A 25,914-nucleotide genomic window follows, 5' to 3' on the forward strand; every position below is an offset into this window, starting at 1 on the left:
ATTGGAATACTAGTCACTTAACTGTAAACTTTATCTCCTAAACGAGCATAAATATGTTCAGGCAATGATTTGTTTTTATAATTTCTGTCAATGTCCAATTTATAGTGTACATTTGTAAGTTTTGTTATCAAAATAAGGATTTCCAACGACATACTGCTGCCCAAAGGAATGTAGCTTATCAAATAAATTCTTTTGAAATGTTGGATAAACTAGATTCCTTTGGGCGCAAGTATGTCTCAGTCGTCATAGTGGCAGATCCGGTGGGGGGGGGGGGGGGGGGGTCCGGGGGTTGGAACCCCCCTTTTTTTTTGACGATCAATGCATTTGAATGGGGACATATAGTTGGAACCCCCCCCCCCCCCTTTATAAATGGCTGGATCCGCCCCTGCGTCAGCTATGAGTACAACACAACCACTTACTTATCAAACAGAAAATTTTCTATTAAATAAACTGTTCTTTCATTAAACCTGGGTGCATGTAAATGTAATTCTCAGTATCTATTAATTGTCGTTGCAAATCTTTATTTTGGATAATAAAGAAGTGTTTACTATTTCTGCAGTGTAAAAGACTCTTTGAAAATCTTTAATAAGCAACGTTGATAACAAGGGCCAGTTTGACTCCATTGAGAGTTGTAATTTCCTTACTCACGAGTAGAACGGGATTCTAGCCGAAATAAACCCGGATCTATTTGCTGCCCTATTGTTTATATATCAAAGAATTCTAACGAAATTTGTCTAATACCCGCATCTGATCTATTGAATGAAAATATTACGGAAAGGCTTAAGTCTGATATCCGCTCGTTTTCGGTTATTTTCTGAATATGTTTTTTTAACATTGATTAATTGCAAATTCTTACCATGTTGCTAAAATGTAAGAAAAATCTCATGCTAGCAGCGCTGCAGTATTGAATATTGCTCATTGAAGAAAAAAACAACATCAATAGTAATACCAATAAAAACAATATTCCAATTTCTTTCTACATTGTTAAACTGATATTATTTAAGGAATGACTGTAACATTTTTTCTGTCTATGAAGAAATAACATAAAAAATGTGGTACACACTGAATAACCCGCGTAGCGGGTTATTTAAAGTCTTTAAAAGTGTGCACGACGTTTTTTTAAAGGTTATTTCGAATAGACATAAAATATATTACAGTCATTCATTATATTTTAATTCTAAATTCCATTTTGAAGGAGTAAATCATGAAAAAACGTTGATGACGTCACGGTCACATGACAAAATTATGTCTATGCGCTGTTAGATAAAAAACTTTCAGCCAATCAGAAGACGTGTTACATCCAAAATTAAATTATTTAAGAATAAGTTTATTCAAAGGATCAATGAGTTTACATGGATTATATCTAAATTTACGGGCTTTATAACCGACATTACAGTAAAAAATAGGAAGAGCTATCCAGTTTTAAGAAGAATTGTACAGCCATAGGTCGTTAAACACCCACTTTTGTATCTATGAATGACGGTATTTAGTAACAGTTTTTAGTGATTTGTGATAACGAAATACCTGACTTAATAATTTACCAGTTATACATAGAATACACTCATTCAAATCATCATAAAGTTACTTTCGAAATGTTTAATAAGATAATAAACTATATTCATGCATTTTTGCTTTTATCAGTTAGAGTCCTTCTTCTGCGACGAGATTTTCAGACCTGACAAAAAAAGGTACATGTAAAATTTAGATACGATTTCTGTAAGATTAATATCGATCCTTTGAATAAACTTGTTCTTAGGGGTTATCAATATTTAACACTGTAATCAAAACTTTAAATAGTTTTTGTATCGGTACTAACATTTATTTTGTTATCAATAAATTAAAACATAACTCAATATGTATTGCTGAACAGTTATTAACACTAACAGTTCTACATCCTGTTGATACTTATATTTTGGTATTGCACAAGGTCATGCTTTTCTAGGCTCTTTATGATGATGATGTTGACGGTGGATGACTGTTTAATGTCCAGCGGCAAATAAAATGCATATTCAGAAAGTCATCGATGTGAAATTTTGGCTCATTCAAACGACAGACATGTGATCAACTTTACTGTGCATGCCTTCCATCAAACGTTTAAATGGATAATACGTCTATGTATAAAACAATACTTTAGAAGTGCTTATAACAAAAATAAATTCCATAAACGCTTCAAAAGAAATCAGTGCAATAAAAAAAATTGAGAAATTTGGAAAGCAAAAAAATTTGGTAACCAAATTAAAGAGAAAATCCGTGAAACTATATATTTGGAGCTTTGCTCAGACATTAGTTTTTAAGGTTGTAAAACCTTTTTCTCTCTCTCAAAAAAGAATCATTTCGGGGAACAGAAAATAGATATTTGCGATGATAGCAAAATAATTTAAACGATACTAAAGGGGTTTTAGAACAATTTCAGGACTATTACTTTTTAGACTTTGGACGGTTAGACATATTGTACAGATTGTTGAAGACTATAAAGGTTGTCCTCTTCGAGGAATTTTGTTATTTGTGTTGTTGGGATGCTGTCTCAAAGACCTATATCCCACATCTCCCTCTATTCATACTAATGTTTTCCAACTGTATTTGAGCCTATAGGGAAATGACACGGTTTATAACCCCTCAAATCACCAAAGTAAAAGAAAGTAAAGAAAAAACAAACACTTTTACATGAAGTGGTATGTATTTTTATTTTCGAAACTAATTTCGGATGAAATGCAAAAATGTGAATAAAATTGACAGTAAAAAGACCACAGAAAACGATGACATCGATGCCTGCTAAAATCGTGAAGCATAGCCGATCATAGCAATGAATTGATTGCACCACAACTGATAGCACTTATACATTCAGTAGAAAATAGTGTTTCCAAGATAGATTTTAACAAGTACAGGTTACTTCATTAAAACAAATTACAAACCGGTCAGTGTTCCTCTATTTCCCTTTAATTTGAAAAGGTGCATGCATTGAAATTGCCAGGTAACTTCGACAAATACTAAATCACTTTTTATGTGCACTTAGACATGGTCATGAATTGTCAGACCACAATGCTCAGACTGCTGAAAGTCTGGCGTAAAGCACTTTATTAAATTAGTTTATAGTTGCTGCAGTATTATGGATCATACTGAGAATTTTTTGGTGTAGTACGTAGTAATAACTTTCATTATTTATCAAAAAAATTGCTTGTTAATTTTTGTTCCATGTTAAACAGAAAATGAAGAAAAAAAAACATTATGTACAGACATACACATCTAAAGTTCTTTGTTTCCATATAACAATTTTCATGTGGTGTTCTTCATAGTTTTAAGCACTATACAATTTTACAGAAATCTACCAATTATCAGCAACAAGGTTTTTGAGCATATCGGTATACTCATTATAACGGGGACTTTCCATATAACAATGTTGTCTACGAGTGATTGTAACAAATGGTATGTATCATCAGGTTAAAAAGTAAATGAAAAATATTTGTCAAGAATCAAGAAAAGTGGCGTTTGGACGTACCGCCGTATTATTTTCATTTCCTCCTGCAAAAACAATAATTTGATCTCACTAGTTTCAGTCCCACTGTTCCTTCTTTTGATATGCCGGACAATTTACTACACCTTTGCTCCGCTTTTAACTATATTTTTTCGGCTTGATATTCACTCTTGTCGCTGCTTATTTTGAATTTTATTTTTTCCTTCGTGCTTAACTTAACTCCAGTGTAATGTATGTCTAATAATTGCTATACAATATTTCCAACGCTTTTATATAACTTCAACTTACGGTTGCTTACTGAATACACAGTACTTAGCCTTTTAGGTAATTTGTATCGGGTGTTTGCATATGTTATTGTTTAAATGTTAGAAATTTATACATATCTTCGGACTGAATCTCAATATATCATACGTTGAATATTTGTATAATTACAGAATCAAAGTATTTATTTTATTTTGTAATGTATGTTTAATGATTTTGGCCATAAACTCAGAATAGAAAGGCGGATTTATAAGGGGTAGGGCCCCCTTGTGGAACTATATATATGGTTAATGCATAGACTTCTTACATGTCCCACTCCTAGCTTAGGGTCTCCTTTTTCAAAATCCTGCATCCGCATCTGGAATATCTTAGAGGTACAATTGGTGCTCATATATAATGCAAATTTCGAATAATGAATATAAAATATATACCTATCGATGAAGCGAAATGTGACTTCTTAATGTATAATATGGAGCTAAGACATATTATATGTCTCTGTTTTAAGTGTCTAACGCACGATTATTTTAAGCGACTGAACGTTATAGCATCGGGTGTCCGAAGTTCCGCCATCTTGCATTGCAAAATAGCAGAAAACAATCGGTCTAGATCTTTAATAAAACGTGCAAATTTTGAGAGAAAAAATAATTCATTTGTAAGAGTTTTCCTCTTAAATGAAGAAGTTACGTGTTTTATCATATTTTACGACTGTTTTTACAAATACAGAATGTTTCTTGTTTAATTTAAACATTTTCAACCTATCCATATAAAGGGGAGATAACTCAGATAATGTAACTTTTATAAATGAATGTGTAATGCATTTACCTATTTTGTTTTGTATCAAGAAAACGAGTCCCGAGACACAAATTTTCATTTTCTCTTAACACATGTTAAAAGCTATCTTTTCATATTTTATCTGAAAACTTCATAGTTTTGTTTTCTTTCTATCACGAAATTGGGTTATACAAAATCCAGTAACATTTGCACAACCTGTAGCTTGAAAGAAAGGCCTTGATGTCCATAAAAACACGATAGTAAATACATTTTGGCAATTAATTAAAAATTCTATCGATTTTAATTTAGACTGCAAGTTAAGCAAACAACACCTAATCGCGATTAATACAATGGGAAATAACTCTAAATGTCTAAATTAGTTTGACAAGAGTTCACTCCCGCATTTCTCTTATCCGGTTGCGTACGAATATATATCTTTTCCTGGTAACCAGTAACATAACAAATATAGCGGATATTTCATTTATTCGAACATTTATTCAAACAACAATTCATAAATTTAAAATTACGATAACTTACAATAATTATACTCAATATGATAATCAAATATTTTGTACAATATTAAGAAATTTAAGAACTATATTCCAGCAGGTGCTTGCGTAGGTTTTAGATTGTGTACATCGCTTGAGTGACGCGTCCTAAACAACAGCAATGTGGGAAATGTAAAATTGTAATATTTTGTACCAGGATTTAATTTTCTCCTTTGGATTATAAATCAAAATGTCGGACGCAGTTATCAAAACTGTCGGAAGGAAACTGTAAGTGAAAATTGTTTTATTTGCTTATTCTACATGTGACAAATTTTGGGATGATGTCAAAAATCTGATAAACTCTCTTTTTATTTGTCCTGGTCTTTCAATGAAGTAAACTGACAGTCTTTGTCGTGACAATGAGTGTATCATATGTTATTCTGGAAAGTCTAGTCTGAATAACTTTTAACCACAAATTCTCCAATCCCCACTCTTGCATTATAAGTGTAACACAATTGTGTTCCATACGATAATCATCAGGAAGTAACTACATACAGCAAAACCGAGACGATTACATGTAACCTTTAGACACTTAATAACAATCTGTACGAATATTATTGACATATATCCTGCAGCCACTAAATGACCATGTCTACTGTGAAATAACATGTATCCGTCAGGGGTTAATTGCATAGTTTGACAATTAACCACAGACTAGTATTACTCCACAACCAGACTACTACGTAACCGGCCTACAGCTATGGACCGTTTGTATGGACCACTAGACTATATAAGATCTCTCATTTTGGACTTCAAGACACAATTCGATCACACCAGAATTCGTCAGATCTCGGCCAGTGTCTCAGTGAAAAACATTTATTTGAACTTTTAATCGCTCTTTGAATACTTGTAAATTAAGCAATAAATTCTAATTGACAAGTATTAGTTAACTTAATTGACTTCGCAACATAAGTCAAATTGGTGCCGTTCAGACCAAGGATCAACCAGGACTTCTAACCACTATACGATAGAAAGGAACCACGTAAGTTGCAATTACCATAGCTTTCATTCTTTTTTAATGGATAACCAAGATACTTCTATGTCAGCACAAAAAGTAGAATTAGCTTTCAATGGTGTCGCGAACGAACTTCATGGGTTAAGGGAAGTAGTTACTATTCAAGGCGATGTAGCCGCCGAACTAAAAGGGTTAAAATCAGCCATTTGTTCTCAAAACGTAGTTCAAGGAATAACGCCTTTTGAAGGTAATACGAAAGATTTTAAAGCCTGGATTAAGTCAATTGAAAAATATGCTTTACTTTTTAATGATAGGGATCGAATTAAGGAAATAGCTTTTCAAACATGTAAAGGGGCTTGTTCAGATTACATACAAAGGTATTTAAGAGACCATCGGGATACCACTTGGGAACAATTAAAAAAAGAATTAACTTCAAGGTTTGGAGAAATTACGGACCCTCAACATGCGTCAACTCTTTTAAGACAATTAAAACAAAAAGGGGACGAGTCTGTTCAAATTTATGCAGAAAATTTATTGAATTTGGCAAATGAGGCATATTCAGATTTAGATGGAAATAATGAAGCTATAGAAAGGGAACTCGTAGGCATTTTTATAGATGGTTTGGCTCATTCTTATTTAAAAATGAAATTAATGAGAGAAAACCCAGCTACTTTTTCTTTGGCAGTTAAAAGTGCAATGACTGAACAAAATTTGAGAAAAAGATTTACTTTAAGAACGGAAAGGGTAGACGAACCAAGGTATAAAACAATAAGACCAATGACATTAACTAGACCACGACGGACTGAACCTTTGAACTCTCATGAACCAATGGAAATTGATCATTATCGTGATGCAAAACGTTGTTATTCTTGTGGTAAAGTAGGTCATGTATCACGTGATTGTCGTTCTGGGGGAAATTTGAGACAAATTAATGCCGTAGAAATGCAAACATATCACGGAAATTCGGGTAGAAACAGGGAAATTAATTGTTATTCTTGTGGTAAGGTAGGGCATATAGCACGAGATTGTCGTTCTAGGGGAACATATAGACAAGTAAATGCAGTTGAAACGCAACAATATCAAGGGAATTCGGGAAGAAATAATGAGATAATTTGTTATCAGTGTAATCAACGGGGACATATTAGGCCAAATTGCCCAAATAGAAAACCTAGGACTGTTAACATGGTAGAAAACTGGGGTGTATATCAGGAAAACTAAAGCGCTCTTGTCACGTTGAAGCCGGTGATAAGAGTAAAATTGAAAAGAAATTACCTACTTATTCTATAAATGTTGCAGGAGCTCCAAATTCAACTTTAATCAAAATTCAAAATCAAAGATATAGAGCTCTCGTAGATTCAGGCGCTAGTGTTTCTTTGATACACAAAAGAATTTTTGAAACTTTGAGGGATAAACCAAAATTACTAAAGAAAACGGCTAACTTACAGTCCGTAAATGGGGGGTCTTTACATGTAGAAGGTTGTGCAAACCTTACATTTAAAATAGGTAGTACAAAAGTTACTCAATTATTTTATGTTGTTAGAGACATGAACAGAAATGTTATTTTAGGAAAAGATTGGTTAGTACAAAATGGAGTTAGGTTATATTTTGATTTAGGATGTTTAAGAATTCAAAAAAATTATGTTCCATTAGAAGAAGATATTAATGTGGCTTCAATTGTAAGATTAACCGTAAATGCCGTATTAAAACCACAAACAATTAATGTTTGTCCCGTAGGCCTTAAGAACAATCCAAGTTTTGGAAGTACTAAATTGTTAGAAATCTCACCTGTAGCTTCAGGGTATGTTAGTACAGAACCAGGCTTAATGATAAGTAATACGGTGGTTAATTTTAATAAAAATAGGAAGTTTCCTTTGATGATTGTAAATAACACAAACAAATCAATTAGGTTAAGAAGAGGTTGTGTAGTAGGTAAGGCTTCTCATTTAGAAGAAATAAATTTAGTCAATGTTAATCAATCACAAGGAACTTCGGAACTCAAAAAGTTAGATGAGTCTGAAATAAGTGTACCACAAGAATTTAAAAAGGATATACTTAGAATGTTAAGGGATAATGAAGATATTTTTGCAACTTCAGACAAAGATTTGGGGTGCACTGATACAGTGCAAATGACTATTGATACCGGGGATCATCCACCTATCAGATTAAAACCCTATAGGGCCCCTCTCAATCAGAGAAAAATAATAGATAAGGCTATTGAGGAATTATTAGAGGCTAATATTATTAGGAAATCTAGGTCGGCTTGGGCTGCGCCTATTATTATCGTTTCTAAAAAGGATAAAACATCAAGGATGTGCGTGGACTATCGCAGCCTGAACGCAGCCAGTAAAATTTATTCCTTTCCGTTGCCCCTGATTGATGACTTGCTTGCTTCAGTAGGTAAAGCCAAAGTAATGACATCACTGGATTTAAAGTCAGGATATTATCAGGTAAAGGTCAAAGAGTCGGATAAGGAAAAGACTGCTTTTGTATGTCACAAGGGATTATTTGAGTTCAATGTATTGCCATTTGGTCTCGCCTCAGGGCCCAGTTTATTTAGTGAATTAGTTACAGAGGTACTACAAGGGTTAGAACATTTTTCAACTGCTTACATAGATGACATTTTGATATTTTCCGAAACAGTGGAAGAACATTTAGGCCACATACAACAAGTTTTTGATAGATTAAGACAACACAAACTAAAATTAAAATTGAAAAAATGTAATTTTTTGCAAGATGAAACTAATTACTTAGGCTTTATAATAAGTAAAGATGGACTAAAACCAGATCCTGAAAAGGTTAAGGCCATTCAAGGCATGAAAGCTCCCTCGAATGTCAGGGAAGTTAGAGGATTAATAGGTTGTTTGAGTTATTATCGCAGATTTGTACCTTCATTTTCAAAAATTGCGGAGCCTATAGTTGCCTTAACTAGGAAAAACAAGGTTTTTGATTGGACCAACACTTGTCAAGTTGCTTTTGAAAAATTAAGGGGTGAATTAGTGAAAGTTCCCTTATTGGCATATCCAGATTTGAATAAACCATATGTGCTTTACACGGACGCTAGTGATAATTGTGTAGGTGCTTGTTTAACGCAATTACAAGCCAGCCCAATAGAGGGTGAAAATGAAGTTGAAAGACCAATTTACTTCCTATCTCATAAATTGAGTGATACGCAAACACGTTGGTCAACCATTGAAAAAGAAGCCTTTGCGATTCATTATGCCTTACAAAAATTGAATCATTATTTGTATAATGCTGAATTTGTGATAAAAACAGATCACAAACCTTTGAAATACATTCTGGAATCACCAATGCAAAATAAGAAAATTCAACTGTGGGCATTGAACATAACGGGTTATAACTGTACTATTCAGTATATTCCAGGGCCCCAAAACGTGTGTGCAGATTTTATGTCTAGATTACCTTCAGATGAAAAACGAAACGAAAATCCAGATCCGTATCCGGATATTAGTGACAATACTTACGAAATTAATGTGATTAATTCAAATAGATTTCATTTTTCTGATTATGCAAATAATGATAAATTAGTTGAAGATATTCCAGAAAAAGAAAATTTTCAGTTTGAAGAATTTGATATGTCAATCGAACAAATGAAAGACAAAACATTACGTGAGTTAAAGGAACAACTTGTAAGCGATAAGGTACCCGAGGCAGTGCAAAACAAGTACATCATAATAGATGACATACTTTATTACATTTCAAATGTAGATAATGATCCTATTATAAGGTTGTACATACCTTCTCATATAAAACAAGCAGTTGTAGAACAATATCATGATAAGAATGGGCACATGGGCATTGACAAAACATTTGATTCCGTTCGTCAAAAATATTTTTGGCCAAACATGTTTAAGGAATTGTATAATTATGTCACTACTTGTGTACCTTGTCAATCACGCAATTTACAAAAGGTTAGAGCGCCAATTCAGGAAACAAAAATTCCGCCTTATCCTTTTTGTCATGTAGGGGTAGATTTGAGTGGACCGTATCCAACTACCATGTCAGGTAACAGGTACATTATAGGATTTATCGATTTATACTCAGGGTGGCCAGAAGCTTTTAGTGTCGCAACAAAAAGCACTGACAATGTTGCACATCTTTTGATTGAAGAAATTACTTCAAGGCATTCTGGGATTCAAATTCTAACAAGTGATAATGGAGGGGAAAACTGTTCTAAGGCTATGGAGGAAGTTTGTAAGGAACTTAATATAAAGCATATTAAAACTTCATTCTATCACCCTCAGGGTAATGCTAAAATAGAGAGATTTCATAGAACATTACATGATGTTTTGTCAAAATTAATAGAAGATCATTCCACAACTTGGGATTTATACTTGAACCAAGCTTTAGCAGCAATTAGATTCAATATCAATGAGTCCACCCAACTTTCACCTTTTTACGCATTATATAACAGGGATCCAGTTTTACCTTTAGATAACATTTTACAGCCTAGGAGAAAATACAATGGGGAAGAATATCATAAAATTGCCTTGCAACAACAACATAAATCATTTATGTTGGTTCATAAAACCATGAAAAAATCTAAGCAGAAACAAGCTAAGTACGCAAACAAACATAGCAAAGATATAAAGTTTGAGGTAGGAAACCCAGTTTTTTATAAAAATCATAGAAGGGCAAGCAAACTTTCAAAAAAATGGACTCCGTACTATAGGATTATAGAACAAACTTCACCTGTTAGTTTTATTTTAAAAAATCAGTTAGATGGGACAACCACAAAGGCTCATGCTGAACAAATTCGTTTGGCTAAGTTAGATTGGGAAATTCCTAACAACAATCAAGGTAGGACATTACGTAAAGCTGCATATGTAGTTCCCATTGAGTCACAATCAGAAGACTCCTCTGATGATGAAAGCATAGATTCAGACACTCCGTTAAATCAAATTGCAAAAAGATATAAAAAAGAAAGGGAAAATTCTGATGAAGAAGATAATATACCATTAATGGAGTTATCTAAAAAATTAAGGGGGAAGAAAATTTTCTCAGAACAAAATAATGTCAATAATAGTGAAATAGAAAGTGATGATCAAATCATAAAAGAAGAAGTAGAAAATTCGTCTACTAATTCTGAAGTTTCTGACATTGATGATAAAATGTCCAGCAGTCACTCTTCGCCTGTTGAATCTGAAATTTCCGACATGGAAGATAACATGTCTGTAAACCGGGTTAAAATAAAAAATAATCGGAAACCAACTGATAATGGGGCTAACGAAACAAAATTGGTAACCAAGGAACATGTACAAAATTTAGTAAGGGCTTTAATAGGTATTATGTAGGTATCAATTGGTTTTATAGGTCGTAAGAAGGATGCAAATCATTTAAAAATTTCTAAAACGTATAAGCTATGTAATAAAACTAGTATTTATTCTCATTTTACAGAATGGCAGACAATGAAGAAAGCTTTGCCCAGCTAGAATCCCTCTATTTGTGGAAACTATTACCTGATAATTTATGGTGGGACATATATGTACAATTTAAGATCAATTATTTCCGGGAAATACTAGATAGAAAGAGAAGGGAACCTCTATTTAAGGAATTCCACGCTATACAGAAGCTTATTAACCTGTCGGATCCAATTATAATTGACAATTATTGTGGTTTACCCACAAAATTCGCAGAAATAATTGGACGCCGGAAACAATTTGCCGAAATCCATAACTTATCCTATCAGGAGCATCTTAGGAAGTGGACGGTGGAGAACTTCAAAGCCATTGGATGGTTAAAACGATCCAATCGCTTTGGGGTTTACCACCAAGAAGTGATTCTAAACAAGGCAAGGAAAATGCACCGGATACGCATTTTCGATCTGATAATTAAATTTGAGACTGTGAAGGAAAACAACCAAACATTTTATTCAGGACTATCATATGAATTCCAAAATTGATAAAGGCCAGATAAATAAAATATATTATGATAATTTATATATGTATCATTATTTTTAGGGAGAACCAGTGATGAAGTGGTGGTGGTTCTCACTTGTTCTTTTTGGCTTAACCAGCCAATTCATTGTCAAGGAAAATGTCATGTTTCAAAAAATTAAGGAAATATCAACCACAAGGTCAAATTGGCTCATTACTTTTGTCGTAGACTTGGATCCTTTTGAATTATTTCTTAATAAAATAGAACAAGACTTGGGCAAGGCTTTTCTCGCTACACAAAAAGTTCACACAATTTCTATGTTTTACACCTCAGAAAAAAAACACATTTTGGCTACTATCTTAAGTCTACAAAGGGAGGTTGAAGGATTAAATCGGACTAAAGATTATTTACAATCACAATTCAATGATTACCAATCTTTATATTACGACGAAACGGCAAAGTTTAAAACTAAACGTAGCTTATTTCCTATTATAGGCAAAGCATTAAGTTTTTTATTTGGTACTGTATCAGACAGCGACCTGTCAAAAATTCGAAGAAATATCAAAACTTTGGCACAAAATCAAGATGCAATTCGTCATATTGTTCAAGATGGGTTAACTATCTTAAACACTACACAAACACATGTTTCTGAAAATAGACACAAGGTTAATGAGTTGATTGAAAGTGTTCAAGATCTTGGAAATAGACTTCAAACTTTTGCTACGGATTTAGAAAAACAAATTGAAGTTATGGGAAGTTATTTACAAGCTTATTTGCATATGGACATGATAATAGGTGAAATAAAGGACCTTATGAATATAGCCGGGGATTATTTAAACCATTTGCAATTACAACTAAACATGTTGTCCTTAGGACACATGTCACCCAGTCTTATATCACCCGGTAATTTACGAGTATTATTGACTGACATAAAACGACGACTACCGGCGACATTAAAGATACCTGGTGACGAAGTTAAAGATATTTGGAATTTTTATAAATTTTTGACCTGTAGTACAGTTTTGGACGAAAACAAAATAATCATTATCATTACGTTACCATTACTAGATATAAGAGACACTTATGAAATTTATAAGATTCACAACTTACCTGTTCCTACTACGACAACTGATAAACAATCTGACTCGAGCAATATGGTTGCTCAGTATGAATTAGAAGCAGAAGTTATTGCTGCAAACCAAGAAAAAACTAAATATATGCTGCTAAATACCAATGAAATTGACAAGTGTTCCAATCCTTTAGTTAATTTTTGTGAAATTAAAAGTCCAGTTTATCCAGTTAATTTAAGTAAATTATGTATCATAGCCTTATTTGCCAATAAAGAAAATTGGAAAACAAGATGTACAGTGAAAGTACGACCAAACACAATTTTGCCTATGGCAACTTATTTGACCGATAGTATGTGGGCAGTTACAACCATTAATGAATTTAGAATCACTATTAGATGTGATGACAATACAAACATGTTGACGGATCAGATAATTAATCCTCCTACCACTATAATTAATTTAAAGCGAACTTGTACCGCTACGAGTGATCATTTGACCTTATTACCTACTTATCAAATGGAAAGTACATTTTTAACAGAAAAAACGTTCGAAAGATTCTTAAATACCTTTCAAGTACTGAATACAAGTTTATGGGAACCCTTTCATGCTGCTTTGCCAAATTTTACAAAGCTTGAACTACCAAGAGAACTAAAGGCGATTAAACAAATTCCTATGAACGCTTTGATTGAAAAACTTAGAAATTTAAGGGGAATTGAAAACGATTTTGAATTTCCAAATTGGGGAGTAGGTTTATCCCTGGGTTTGGGTGCGATTTTCATTGGAATAGCTATATTTTTGTACTGTAAGTTTTTTAGAAACAAATCTTGGTTAGCCAAAAAGAAAGGTGTGAGTTCGGGTTCTAATGCCACGAACGATGGGTACCAAATGGTGACAACGCAAATGGTTGGGACAGAAGTACCTGATTCCAGAGAGAAGATTCCCTCTGCACCATTACTCAAAGACGATGCAAGACCGAAGACCGATGCTACCAGTCTCTTGAGAAAGATGTACCCAGATCTAGATACGTCGACTACTTCGTAAAAGGACTGGATTGTAAACCATACAACGTAGACGACCGAATCCACTAGCAGAAGACGAACCGTGTAAATAATTTTAAAGTGACCATATGAACTGTGTAAATAGAATTGTATAAACATTTGCGTTCCTACCCAGTATTGAGGAACAACTTACTATGATGGTGATGGAAATAAAACATGAACTATGTATACCGAAATATTGAACTTATGATTCGAATGAACTATGTGTAAATATATCCAGCTATTAGACTTGATGAATGTGATGAACTTATTATATCATGATATTGGACTCGTAGAACTTTATAAACTTTAGATATGTGGTGATGGTTACCGGAAACCTTACAATAAACTATTAGAATAACCTACAGGAAGAAAAATACCGTATTTTATTGAACTTTCGTTCTATTTTGGAGGGAAGGCATTATGTAACACAATTGTGTTCCATACGATAATCATCAGGAAGTAACTACATACAGCAAAACCGAGACGATTACATGTAACCTTTAGACACTTAATAACAATCTGTACGAATATTATTGACATATATCCTGCAGCCACTAAATGACCATGTCTACTGTGAAATAACATGTATCCGTCAGGGGTTAATTGCATAGTTTGACAATTAACCACAGACTAGTATTACTCCACAACCAGACTACTACGTAACCGGCCTACAGCTATGGACCGTTTGTATGGACCACTAGACTATATAAGATCTCTCATTTTGGACTTCAAGACACAATTCGATCACACCAGAATTCGTCAGATCTCGGCCAGTGTCTCAGTGAAAAACATTTATTTGAACTTTTAATCGCTCTTTGAATACTTGTAAATTAAGCAATAAATTCTAATTGACAAGTATTAGTTAACTTAATTGACTTCGCAACATAAGCACCATGGCAAGACCATTCATTGAAAAGAAACAGATGAATTCTAGTCACTTCGGCACTTGGTTTAATTTACACCTGGTCAAATCGTCCCTCAAACCAGTCGTTATAGTCAATTTGGCACCTAGACAAATCAGGACCCGGTTAATTTGGCTCTAGAGGTAGTTATTTCGACCCTCAAAATGAACATTATGTTTTGCAAGTAAACTATTGAAGACTTGATATTTTTTTTAATACTTTCACTTGAGGTAAATAAATTGTAAATAAGCTTTATTTAGAGTCGGCATAGTATACAAATAAGGACATAACATAAGCTCTAATGAGCTTTTAACCAACATAAAAGCTCATAGCCAAATACTTAGCAGAAGGTAATCAAGTTGATGCAATACTTTTAGATTTTTCCAAAGCTTTTGATAAGGTCCCCCATGAAAGGTTAATAACAAAGCTTAATTATTGTGGTATACGTGAAAATAACTTACTTTGGATAAAAGATTTTTTGTCAAACAGGCAACAGCAAGTCCTGCTTAACGGTGTTCAATCTTCCAAATTAGCTGTTGACTCTGGTGTTCCTCAGGGCACAGTATTAGGCCCAACTTTATTTTTGTTATTTATAAACGACCTACCTGAGCATGTCTCCTGTAAGGTTCGTCTTTTTGCTGACGACTGTTTACTTTATGAAACATCAAAGAATATAAATGAGTCTCAAGCACTCCAAAAAAATCTATCAAGCCTTGAAAATTGGGAATCTGAATGGCAAATGAAATTCAATCCTGAAAAATGCTATGTCATAAATATTTCTAAAAAGTTGAAAACTAATTTATTTCAATATAAATTACATAACCATGTACTTGAATCTGTCAAAGACAGCAAATATCTAGGAGTTACTATAAGCAATGATCTTGATTGGGGGCCCCATATTAATAATATAACTTCAAAGGCAAGTAAAACACTAGGATTTTTACGTAGAAACATGAAAAATTGTACACGTAAGGTTAAAAAAGACCGTCGAGTACTCCTCACCAGTTTGGGGTCCGTACAAACAAAGCCAAATAAACCAAATTGAGCAGATACAGCGTAAGGCAGCAAGATATGTTTTTAATGACTATAACGATAGATCACCAGGTGCTGTCACTGGTATGTTAAACAAACTAAAATGGGAAAACTTGCAATCCTGTAGAACAAAAGCTAAGCTTGTCTTGATTTATAAGATTAATGGGGGGATGGTCGAAGTCACTAATGACGTCCTGACACAATCTGACATGCGAACTAGAGGCCTACATAAATTTCGACATATATATACAAATAAAGACTTTTTTAAATCATCTTTTTTCCCAAGTACTATTGCTGTCTGGAACGATCTCCCAGAAACAATTTGCATGTCACCCTCCCTAGAATCCTTCAAAAGTGGTATCTCCACCTTAACATTTGGAGGTTCTAGTCTGGCTAATTTATTAGTGTATTTACATGTAAGCCACTGTACATAATGTGAATATGTTTAACTTTAAGCTACAACTAATGTTATTTTAAATTGTAATTGAACTGTGGCAAATATTTTTATCTTATAACAAAATTTTCGACATCCATTTGCATGTACATAGCGCCACAGTTCAGGGATATTCCACACTCCGGCACCGGAGTCTTTCCCGTACCAGGAAGAAGAAGAAGAAGGATTATGAGGTGTCAAATAATGTAAATTTGTTCCCTAAAACGAAAATTCTAATGAGAGCTTGGTTATAAACAATGCTTTTATATCTATACTTATAGGAACTTATATTATAAAGGATCTTCTATTTCATAACAATTGCACATTGCTAGTGAATCCGGGTCCGTTTCCCCAAAATCAAGTTCGCTCCCATTCATGTCTGTCCCCTTTCATGTTCGCACCCCACACGTTCACACTGCCACCATTTTAATTGGTTTTGTCTTGAAATTTTTTTTAATTGTTTTAAAGTTAGTGTGTTGCTATAAATAAGGTTTTTTTTATTATTTCAAAATAAAGTGACATTCTAAAAACGTAAACAGGTTTCCTACTTCATGCACTTTAACGGTACACAATCATTCAAATTATGAAATATTTCATTTAAAAAACAGCACTTAAATGTTTAGAGTAACTACTTTATAAAATTTATAAGAACACTAAAATATTTAAAATAACCTGAAACATCACATTATACACCATTCGCACATCAATACTATCTAATATGCCAATTATTAAATTTAAATGACAGTCACAATTGTAATCAAGGTTCACAGTCTACTGTGGCAGAAAATCAACTGGTTTGTCTGATGGTCCATACAGTCCATCAAATCCTTCCTCTCCCTCCCCCCCCCCCTGGGGGCCCCCCCAAAAGGTTATTGTTTATAATCAACATAAGTTGATAAAGTGATAACCAATCAAAACATTATTAATAGAATATTAAGAAAACTTCAAACAGCAAGCCAATATTTTGCTAATTAGATAAATTACATGTAATAGAGACATTGTCCTTATGCTGTTTTATTAAACATTTGTGTGATTAATTGCCATTTGTTTTTACAGCTGTTAATTTTTTATTTCTATAAACCTTTTGTGTATACTAATTTGGCAAAATGAACGTGTGTAAGGATTAAGAATTCTAAATGAACTGTCAAGATTATTCAACAGTGTGTAGTGTACACATTTTCTTGACCATACATACATGTACATGTACATGTATAGTCTGGGCTTCTTTTTAACAAGGTGATTAATTACTAATCAATTTAGATAAATATCTTTCTTAAAAACAGAACAGCACTAAGATATGATTATCACAAATTTATTTTTTTATTAAAAGACTTTTTTAGAACCATTTCTGCATGACAAATAAACAATATCATTTGTGTAAAAAAAACACAAACCTGAGATTTTAATATTTGTGAAATAAATGTTATTTTACAATCAATAGTAACATAACTTCTTATCATTAACACCATAAAAGTACATGTACATGTAATTGAAATGTAATTGAAAAGTAATTTAGCATTACATGCTTTTTTCATTGTAATTAATTAAATTACCATTACATGTAATTAAAAAAATGCTCAATTACACATTACATTCAATTACATGGAAAATTGTAATGCATTACATTTTCAATTACCCCATCCCTGTTAAACAACATATACATCTAAAGCACATGCAGACATTAAAAGCATAAGATATGAATATAGACAAAGCTCATGCAATATACTGATATATAGAGCAGATCAGCATATTCACATAAAACATATACATTGTACAAGCAATACAAACAATGGTTATCAAAACTAACCAAACATGCAAAAAATGAAGCACATGCATATAAATGTAAGCAGCTAAAGCACAGTTTAGGCATAAGCTTCATTTATGGGTAAAACTGGTAAAAGTGTCTGATGAATGTGTACAGTTGGGTTTAAAATTTGGCTCAGCAGGTTGGGTCTTAAGGTGTATGGAGCATGCATGGCATTCTCTCTCTACACTGGGCATCAGATTAAACATCCCCATCCTGAACCTACATTGCAGTGTATTTATACATCCGGCACAACCCCCTAACAGACACCCCATCTAGGCAAGGGTTTTATTGACGGTCAGAAGAAAACCAAGAGTGACCATATTTCTGTTCCCTAGTCACCCTTGGGGTCTCCTAATTCTAGTAATTTTTAATATGCTTTCCCTGAGATGTCATCATGAGCCCCCCTTTTTTTAACAATCTTTTCCCCCAAAAAAATCTCCTCATTTCAAACAAACAGTTCTAAAGAATTCCCCTCAAACCAGTACTAGGGGCTACATGTATCTTAAACTTGCAGTGTGGTGAGAGTTGTGGCTCTGTGTTGAATGCCTCTCTGTGACCTTGAGATGAAGAACAGCAATAGAAGTGCTGGTCCTTTGCTTTTTGTGTTTTTTGTTGTGCATACTTATTTTGTGTCATGAATGAATACCCCATATATATCCTTTCTTTTTTAATAGAAAAAAAAATAGTTATACATTGCAATAAGGGAAAAAATGATAATATTACCATGAATTTTAATTGCAAAACTAAGATTACCTCACACAAATTATAATTACTGTTTGTTTTAATCAGACACTATTCCTTGAATGCCAACATATATACAAATGTATGTGTAGGTTAGTAGGTTTGGAACTTTTTAATTTTTTTTGTTGGTAACCTACAGTACCTAATAGTCTGCATGGTTCAAGAGGTATCCATATCTTTTTACAAGAACTTAATTATTCATTCATAATCTGTCTGTGAACAAATTTATGATGATATTACATGATTACATGGTTTATAACAATTCTGTCAAATATTTTGATTAAGTAAGTTAATGCTTACAACAAATGATATTGTTCATGATGTTGGCATGGTTGGTGAAAAGTTTATATTGAAGCAATCCTCACAAAAACTTAAAGTGTTGGTCAGGACACCCTGCATGGCCTAAGCAAACACATATTTTTGGGGTTCTAGATACATGTAGTTAATACTTGTGTACATGTATATATTTTTTTATATATATATCTAGAATTCTCATGATTCTAGATCTTCTACCTTTGTGTATAATATTGATCATTTGTCTGGTTGTACAATGTTACTTCATTATATCAATTTTTCCCAGATTTGAAAAAGAATTTATTTTATTTTCTTTTAATACAAAAAGCACCTTTTTTGTTAATATTGCATATGGTCTCAATGTTCATACAATTCATTTTGCATTTGTAATTCAATAAATTATATATGAATATTATTTTGTATCTGAATTTCAGAAAATATTATTTTGATGTGAAAAGATTAGAAGATGGATTTGATTTATCTGGAGTACACAGTCCACAACTTGATCATCCACCATTAAAATCTGTAAGTTCATAATAGGTATAGTGATGATAGTTAACAAAGATAATAAAGTGAGCAGAGAAGAAAGGGGGACTTGGATGTGGAATTTTTGTTGGAAGCTCATTCATAAATGAGCGTACTAGTGAGGCAAAAATGTGTTATTTTTATTACAAATTATTAAAAAAAATCATTCATTAAATGAAAAATAAATCAAGTCATTTCATGCATTTTTCTCTACATGTCAAAGTTAATAATTTCCATGAACACAAATCTAGACTGAGACTTTATTGATCTGATATCAAATTGTCATACAAATGAAAGGAATGATCAGAAGGTTCTTGTGTTAAATGTGCTACATGAACATGTACATGTAGATTAGAAATATGTTAAACATACATTCATGCATTATATATATAACAAATGAAAATGCTATGGACCAGGAAATTGTTGAGACTGTCGACATTTATCACAACTAATAGGAAATGCAACTTATAGTTTTACTACTAGGTAGTAACTTTCCTAAATGCCAGTTTAAATGTTACTTTAAACTACTATTCATGAACACATATATCAAGGTAGTATTACAATATCGTCTATTTGAATAAGTAGTAAAGGAGTAAGTTCACGAAGGGTTAAAATTGGCCCTAAGATTTTGATGTTTTTTTTAATCAGGCCTAAATATTACAAATTTCATATAGAAATAGTTGTGATATAACTACCAATACAAAATAACTTCTATTTGGCACATTACATTAAAAATGATGAAGAAATGACCCCTCAAGTATGCATTATTTCATTGTATTTATGGTGGAACGTCAATTTTGGTCACATTTTCAATAGTTGTTAACATAATTCACATTGGCCGCCGCCCCTGGTTCAGAAAGTTTTTGTGTCTCAGGATTCAATATCATCATTTGAAACTTTTGGCTACAAAACACTTTGGATCCTATGTTGCGGCCAAGGGTTTCCTCAAGCTTTTAGGTTCTAAAAAGGCACAAAAATCATTGTTTTTTTTTTTACAATATACCAAAATGTGCTGACTTTGAAGTCTAGAATGTACTCTTATGAAGAGATTTGTTTAACCTAGTATGGCTTTTCAAAAAGATCCATTTAAGAACTAAATTACCCGGTAGAGCCATTTTGAAATTTTATGATAAAGTTAAAATTCCAGGCCATATTTGGCCTTAAGTAAACCTTGTCCTTTACTAGTAATTGGTAAAAGTATCTATGTTTGCTATAAAGTTTAGTCTGAGAAATACCATCAGTTCATTTAATTTTTCTACAAGCATGACAAGTGAAAATATAGTCCCATAAAAATATTGGTGTAGTGGTACTGGATTTAAGAAGAAAAAATATTTAATCAGTTGATGATAAGGAAAACCTAGTTGTAATGGACTTTTTTTCTTGCCATTAGTTATTTCAGTCATTGAACTTTTGATTAATTATATTTTAAGTTTACATATATAATCTTATTTATTTAAGAAGAACAGAAATTTGATTTGCATATATATATATATATGTTCTTGCAGATAATGAGATATTCTTTTAAACAACAAAATATAGAAAACAGTTTTTCAAAATAATTTTGTTTTATTAAGACTTTGAAATTTCCAATATATTATTGGAATTTGGCGTATTCCACTGTAACACATAGCTATCGACTTAGATATGCCAGGAGTCCATGTGCATCCATTTTGTAAGAAAATCTTTCCCTAACTGCTCTTGATGGATTTTCTTAGATTTTCAAAGATCAATGTCACTGTTACATGTACTATAAAAAAAGTTGGTTTTGAGATGGTACATGTACGTAACATTTGTATATATCCCACTGTGAATTGTAACACATTTTTCAAGGAGAAAATAAGCAATAATAGTACATGTATACTTTTCCATCCAAGCATACCAGTATTTTAAACCATTGAAATCAATGTTTTCTATCAATAAATTTGCAGTTCAGGGAGTTTGTTTTGTACTTTAACTATCCTATTTCTCTTTATAATTACACAGCTTAAAGAACTGAGCAATCATTGTTGCTTAGACTTCAATTTTGGGGATTTTTTTGGTCTATGGTTTTTGAATTCATTTAACTAAAATGTTTTTACTTTGGATTCATTTAAAACAATGTGTTGGTGGAATGCTAACTTTTGTGGATATGGGGAAAAGACAAATTTGAATACTCCATGAAATACAAATGTTTAGTTACAAGTACATTAATATTTTGTACTTTATATTGATCATGTTGATAGGAGCAAATCATTTATTGATGATTCCACAAATTAAGTATCTCTAGAAATATCTATGAACATTGATAACAACAAAAATATATAAATCAACAGTCTATGTATCAAATGTGAAATGAATATTCCTTTTATTCAGAATAGATCTAGATCTATTCTGATAGTTTTGAGAATACATTGTATTTGATAATTTTATTTACCATGTTTATAAAATGTATATATACCAAGAATTACTGCTTTTCAACATGTTTCTTGTAAGTTTGATTGATTAGGTCAACAATCATTTGATTAATAATAAATATTTGATTACTCAGTTGATGGTATCAGAAATTTGATTTGTGCAGACAGCCATCTTGGGTAGAACTTGTGAACACTTCAATGATTTTTCCTCCATTTTTGGGCTAACTTTGTGGCTGAATGAATTATTTTAAAAAAGATATTGCATTTTACGAAAATGTTTTATTTGTTTTCAAAGAGACCAACACTGCAGTATGATGGGCTACACGACAGAGCACTTAAGCATTACTTCAGCTTACCAGAAGTTAGAGTTAGACTTACAAAGATGGATTTGGTGAGTAGTACAAACAGAAATCTTTCATTTGGATAAGAATATTAAAAAAAAGTCTCATTAATATCATTTTTAAGATATTAACAAATTAACAGTGACATGTCTTTAAATATGTGCAGCATCAGATATGTTTTTTTTTCAATGGTCACATTTTGTTTCTGCCTTGTGATTGACTTAGTCTGTTGGAACTGTTTTTAACATGATTCTTGCTTAAATAGTTACATCAAATCACTCTTCCCTGAATCCAATAAGGCTTCCACTACAGGAGTAGTTTTTCAAACAACCTTAATAATGGCTTAATTTATGAATAGATATCTTTTCCTTTGTAACAATTTTTTCGGCAATCCAAGCCAATCTACACATGCAATCTCTTAGGGTGTCTAGCTTAAAATTTATATACAGTAATGTAATTTGCCACTATGTTAATGTACCCAAATTGAATCAGCATTACATGTATGTTTAAATGTATTGAAGTCTGGAGAGCAATACAGCTGCCTGCTTGCTTACAATTATATCAATGCTGGTAGAACAATGTAGCCTCCTTTGTGTACAAGTGTTTTGATGCCTAGAGGACAATTCAATCTCCTTTGTGTACAAGTGCATGTATCTAAATATCTCAATGTCAGGATAGCAATGCATCCTCTTTCTTGTACAATTGTGTCAATGCCAGGAGAGAAATACAGCCTCCTTTGTGTAAAAATGTACTAATGCCAAGAGAGCAATAAAGCTTCTTTCCAGTCTCTAGCATGTCTAGGTTTCATTTCATAAGCATGATGAGTTGTTTTCTGACATATTTTTTTTAGGTAATTTTATGTAAAATCTCAACTGTTATAATTTGATATCAACATGTACAGACTTCAAATATCCTGGTAGTCATATAGTAATTTATGGATAAGCCATATAAGCAATTTATTTATTTATTTAAATGTCAACCTTACTGATTTTTAATCACTATATATTATGTTAATTACCTCTAGTGTAAAGAAATCACTGGAGGATCTAAATTTTATTACAAAAAGGATATGTCAACTCATAAAATTACAACTACTTTCATAATGACAATTTGCTAGACATTGTTATTTAATACAATGTATACCATATTGTTTGTACTGAAAAAAATTAATTTAGATCATCTAGGATCAAGCCAAACCTTTGTCAGTTAGCATGTTGAAGTACAGAATTTCTATAAACAATGTAAGAGAGAATATGTAATTTCTAATAGCACTTGTAGCATTACCTTTATGTAGTTTCTACAGCATACATAAAATCCCTTGAAAAATGAAGCAATGAGTAACATTTACTGAAATTTTTTTTACAAATTTTAGAGATTAGAAATAAGATTTTTTACCCATGGTTGAAAGTATTGATATCTTGGATGGAAAATGTCTTATTGTTAAATTCACACATTGTTTGCTGGAACATTCATATTTTCTCATCATATACACTTCCTCTATTTTTTCATATGGCGAACTCACTTCCATTTATTCCTGGCTGCATACCGAAAACATAAGAATTGTCAACAACTGCTTGAATACAAGAAGTCAGCTTTTTGAATTCTTAGTAGAGTACAAGTTATTAGTTAATTTTTATACCCACACTACAAAGGAGGGTATGTTAGTTTTCCATATGTCCGTCCCTTAAAAATTTGGTCATATTTTTCTCAGGAACTACAACAATATATAAACGAGGAGATGTGGTTAATTGTATAATTGTCAATGAAACAATTGCACCTACCTACCAATGACCAAATGATACCACTTCTACAAGTATATGCATATATAGATCACCAGCCTTAAACAAAGTTTAAATAAAGGTCTTTACAATGAAGTAAGCTATGAAAGTGCCCTAGTTACTGAACTCTATATTTCAAATCAATAACAAAACAGGAAAAACATCAAAAATGAATACAACAGCAGATGGTTGAGTTATACTGAACTACATTTTCCTGGCTTTGGAAAGGTACATTACGTAAGGAAGGGTTATACATTTTTGTTAGCACTCAACCCTCCTCCAGCAATGACAAATATAGAAAAATGGACAAACAATAATAAATTTGACAAAAATTACCTTAAAATTTAAAATACAGAAATGAAGCTTCACCCTCCATCCAGACCCTCACTAAAACAAGCATGGATTTTTGAAAAGTGAGGATATATATATGTAGACAAAAATAAAACTCTCAAAGCTTTGTAATGTATTCAGATTATAACTAATATAATCAACAATAGGATGGGGTTTCATCACTAAATTTTAGTCCAAATTCAAGCTTTGAGTTTAAATTTTAAATCATTTTTTTTCAAAGGATGTTACACCAATGTTCAAGTAGATACTAATCATGTACTGTGAATTTTGACATGCAAATTTGTATTTATGTTTTATTCTATTGACATAAATTAGTTTTCTACACAAGTTTAAATGTAAGGATTTAATTTGATTTCAAATGTTTGTGTAACTGATTTGGAAAGATTAATTGAAATGAAAAATATCCTTGATTGCCTAGATTCATGTACTTTATATATCAAACCACTCAAAACTGTTTAAAGAATGGTATGCTATTTGTAACGTAGATACCTGTGTGCATGTTTAAAAGGTTATTGGAACGAGAATTGTTTTGTTGTCACAGACAGCAAATAAAAACATGCATGAGTAAAAAATGTTTCAGGTAAAATTATTTTTTGATTTAAACATATTACATGTAATCTTGTATGATGAATATATACTTTCTATACTAAGAGAATGTAGTTATTGAATACTGAAAAATCATATTAGCAACTGCTTAGTCTTTAAAGGTGCATATGATAATAATAAAGAAGTGTGGGGTGGGCAACTGTCATTGAGACAACAATCCAACAACACAAAAATCCCAACAGAAGAGGGTGATAATAAAAAATTGCTAGTACTTTTTACCTTATAAATGGCTTAATGACCTGCTGGGATTGTCTCCTGGTAGTTTATTTGGTCCTAGTCTTTTGTCATGCAGTTAATTATAATATTGAAAGACCTCAGTTTCATATGTAATTTATTTGTTGCTGCCAAATGTTTCTTCCAGTCACACATATATAGCAGTTATTGATAGATATTTATGATAACTGACTTAGTCATAACTAGCAGTTGTCTAGATTTTTCACTTGCTGTAGTGTGGCAGCTTTTCTATGCTGAAGAAATTTGCAAATAGGAAAAACAGTAATAAAGTGGTTTTTTTTGGACTCAGTATAAAAATAAGGAGATGTGGTATGATTGACAGTGAGACAACTATCCACTGGAGTTCAAATGGATTGGATGTAAGCAATTATAGGTCACCTATGGCCTTCAACAATGAAAAACACCTAAACTGTATAGTTGGCTATAAAATGCCCTGACATGGAAAATGTGAAACAATTCAAATGA

At 32.3% G+C, this 25,914-nt stretch overlaps 3 protein-coding genes across 10 annotated transcripts in view; 2 read left to right on the forward strand and 1 right to left on the reverse strand.

Annotated features, from left to right (window-relative positions):
- LOC127709190 (transmembrane channel-like protein 5) overlaps nucleotides 1–25,914 on the reverse strand; it is a 293,058-nt gene that overhangs the window by 186,674 nt on the left and 80,470 nt on the right. The window lies entirely within an intron of this gene.
- The window catches only part of LOC127709185 (uncharacterized), a 55,894-nt gene continuing 35,088 nt past the window's right edge, over nucleotides 5,109–25,914 (forward strand). For 3 of the 7 annotated variants that reach the window (XM_052214574.1, XM_052214580.1, XM_052214578.1), the window contains exons 1-3: nucleotides 5,110–5,280; nucleotides 19,656–19,746; nucleotides 22,435–22,530. In XM_052214574.1, the coding sequence (XP_052070534.1) occupies nucleotides 5,243–5,280; nucleotides 19,656–19,746; nucleotides 22,435–22,530 (225 nt within the window). In that variant the 5' untranslated portion in view covers nucleotides 5,110–5,242. Of the gene's footprint in view, nucleotides 5,281–19,655; nucleotides 19,747–22,434; nucleotides 22,531–25,914 lie in introns of all 7 variants that reach the window. The other 4 variants (XM_052214575.1, XM_052214576.1, XM_052214579.1 and 1 more) reach the window with 3 other exon arrangements.
- On the forward strand, nucleotides 5,502–12,225 carry LOC127709192 (uncharacterized). 2 transcript variants are annotated; one of them, XR_007985540.1, is made up of 2 exons: nucleotides 5,502–6,034; nucleotides 11,986–12,225. XR_007985540.1 is itself a non-coding variant. In XM_052214593.1 (2 exons), the coding sequence occupies exons 1-2, from the start codon at nucleotides 6,071–6,073 to the stop codon at nucleotides 12,081–12,083; spliced, it is 1,035 nt and encodes a 344-aa protein (XP_052070553.1). In that variant the 5' UTR covers nucleotides 6,054–6,070; the 3' UTR covers nucleotides 12,084–12,225. The 2 variants fall into 2 exon arrangements, 1 of the variants encoding a protein (XP_052070553.1); XM_052214593.1 differs by lacking the exon at nucleotides 5,502–6,034 and adding an exon at nucleotides 6,054–7,007.

Source organism: Mytilus californianus, unplaced genomic scaffold, assembly GCF_021869535.1.
Source record: "Mytilus californianus isolate M0D057914Y unplaced genomic scaffold, xbMytCali1.0.p SCAF_7, whole genome shotgun sequence".
NCBI classification, from domain to species: domain Eukaryota; kingdom Metazoa; phylum Mollusca; class Bivalvia; order Mytilida; family Mytilidae; genus Mytilus; species Mytilus californianus.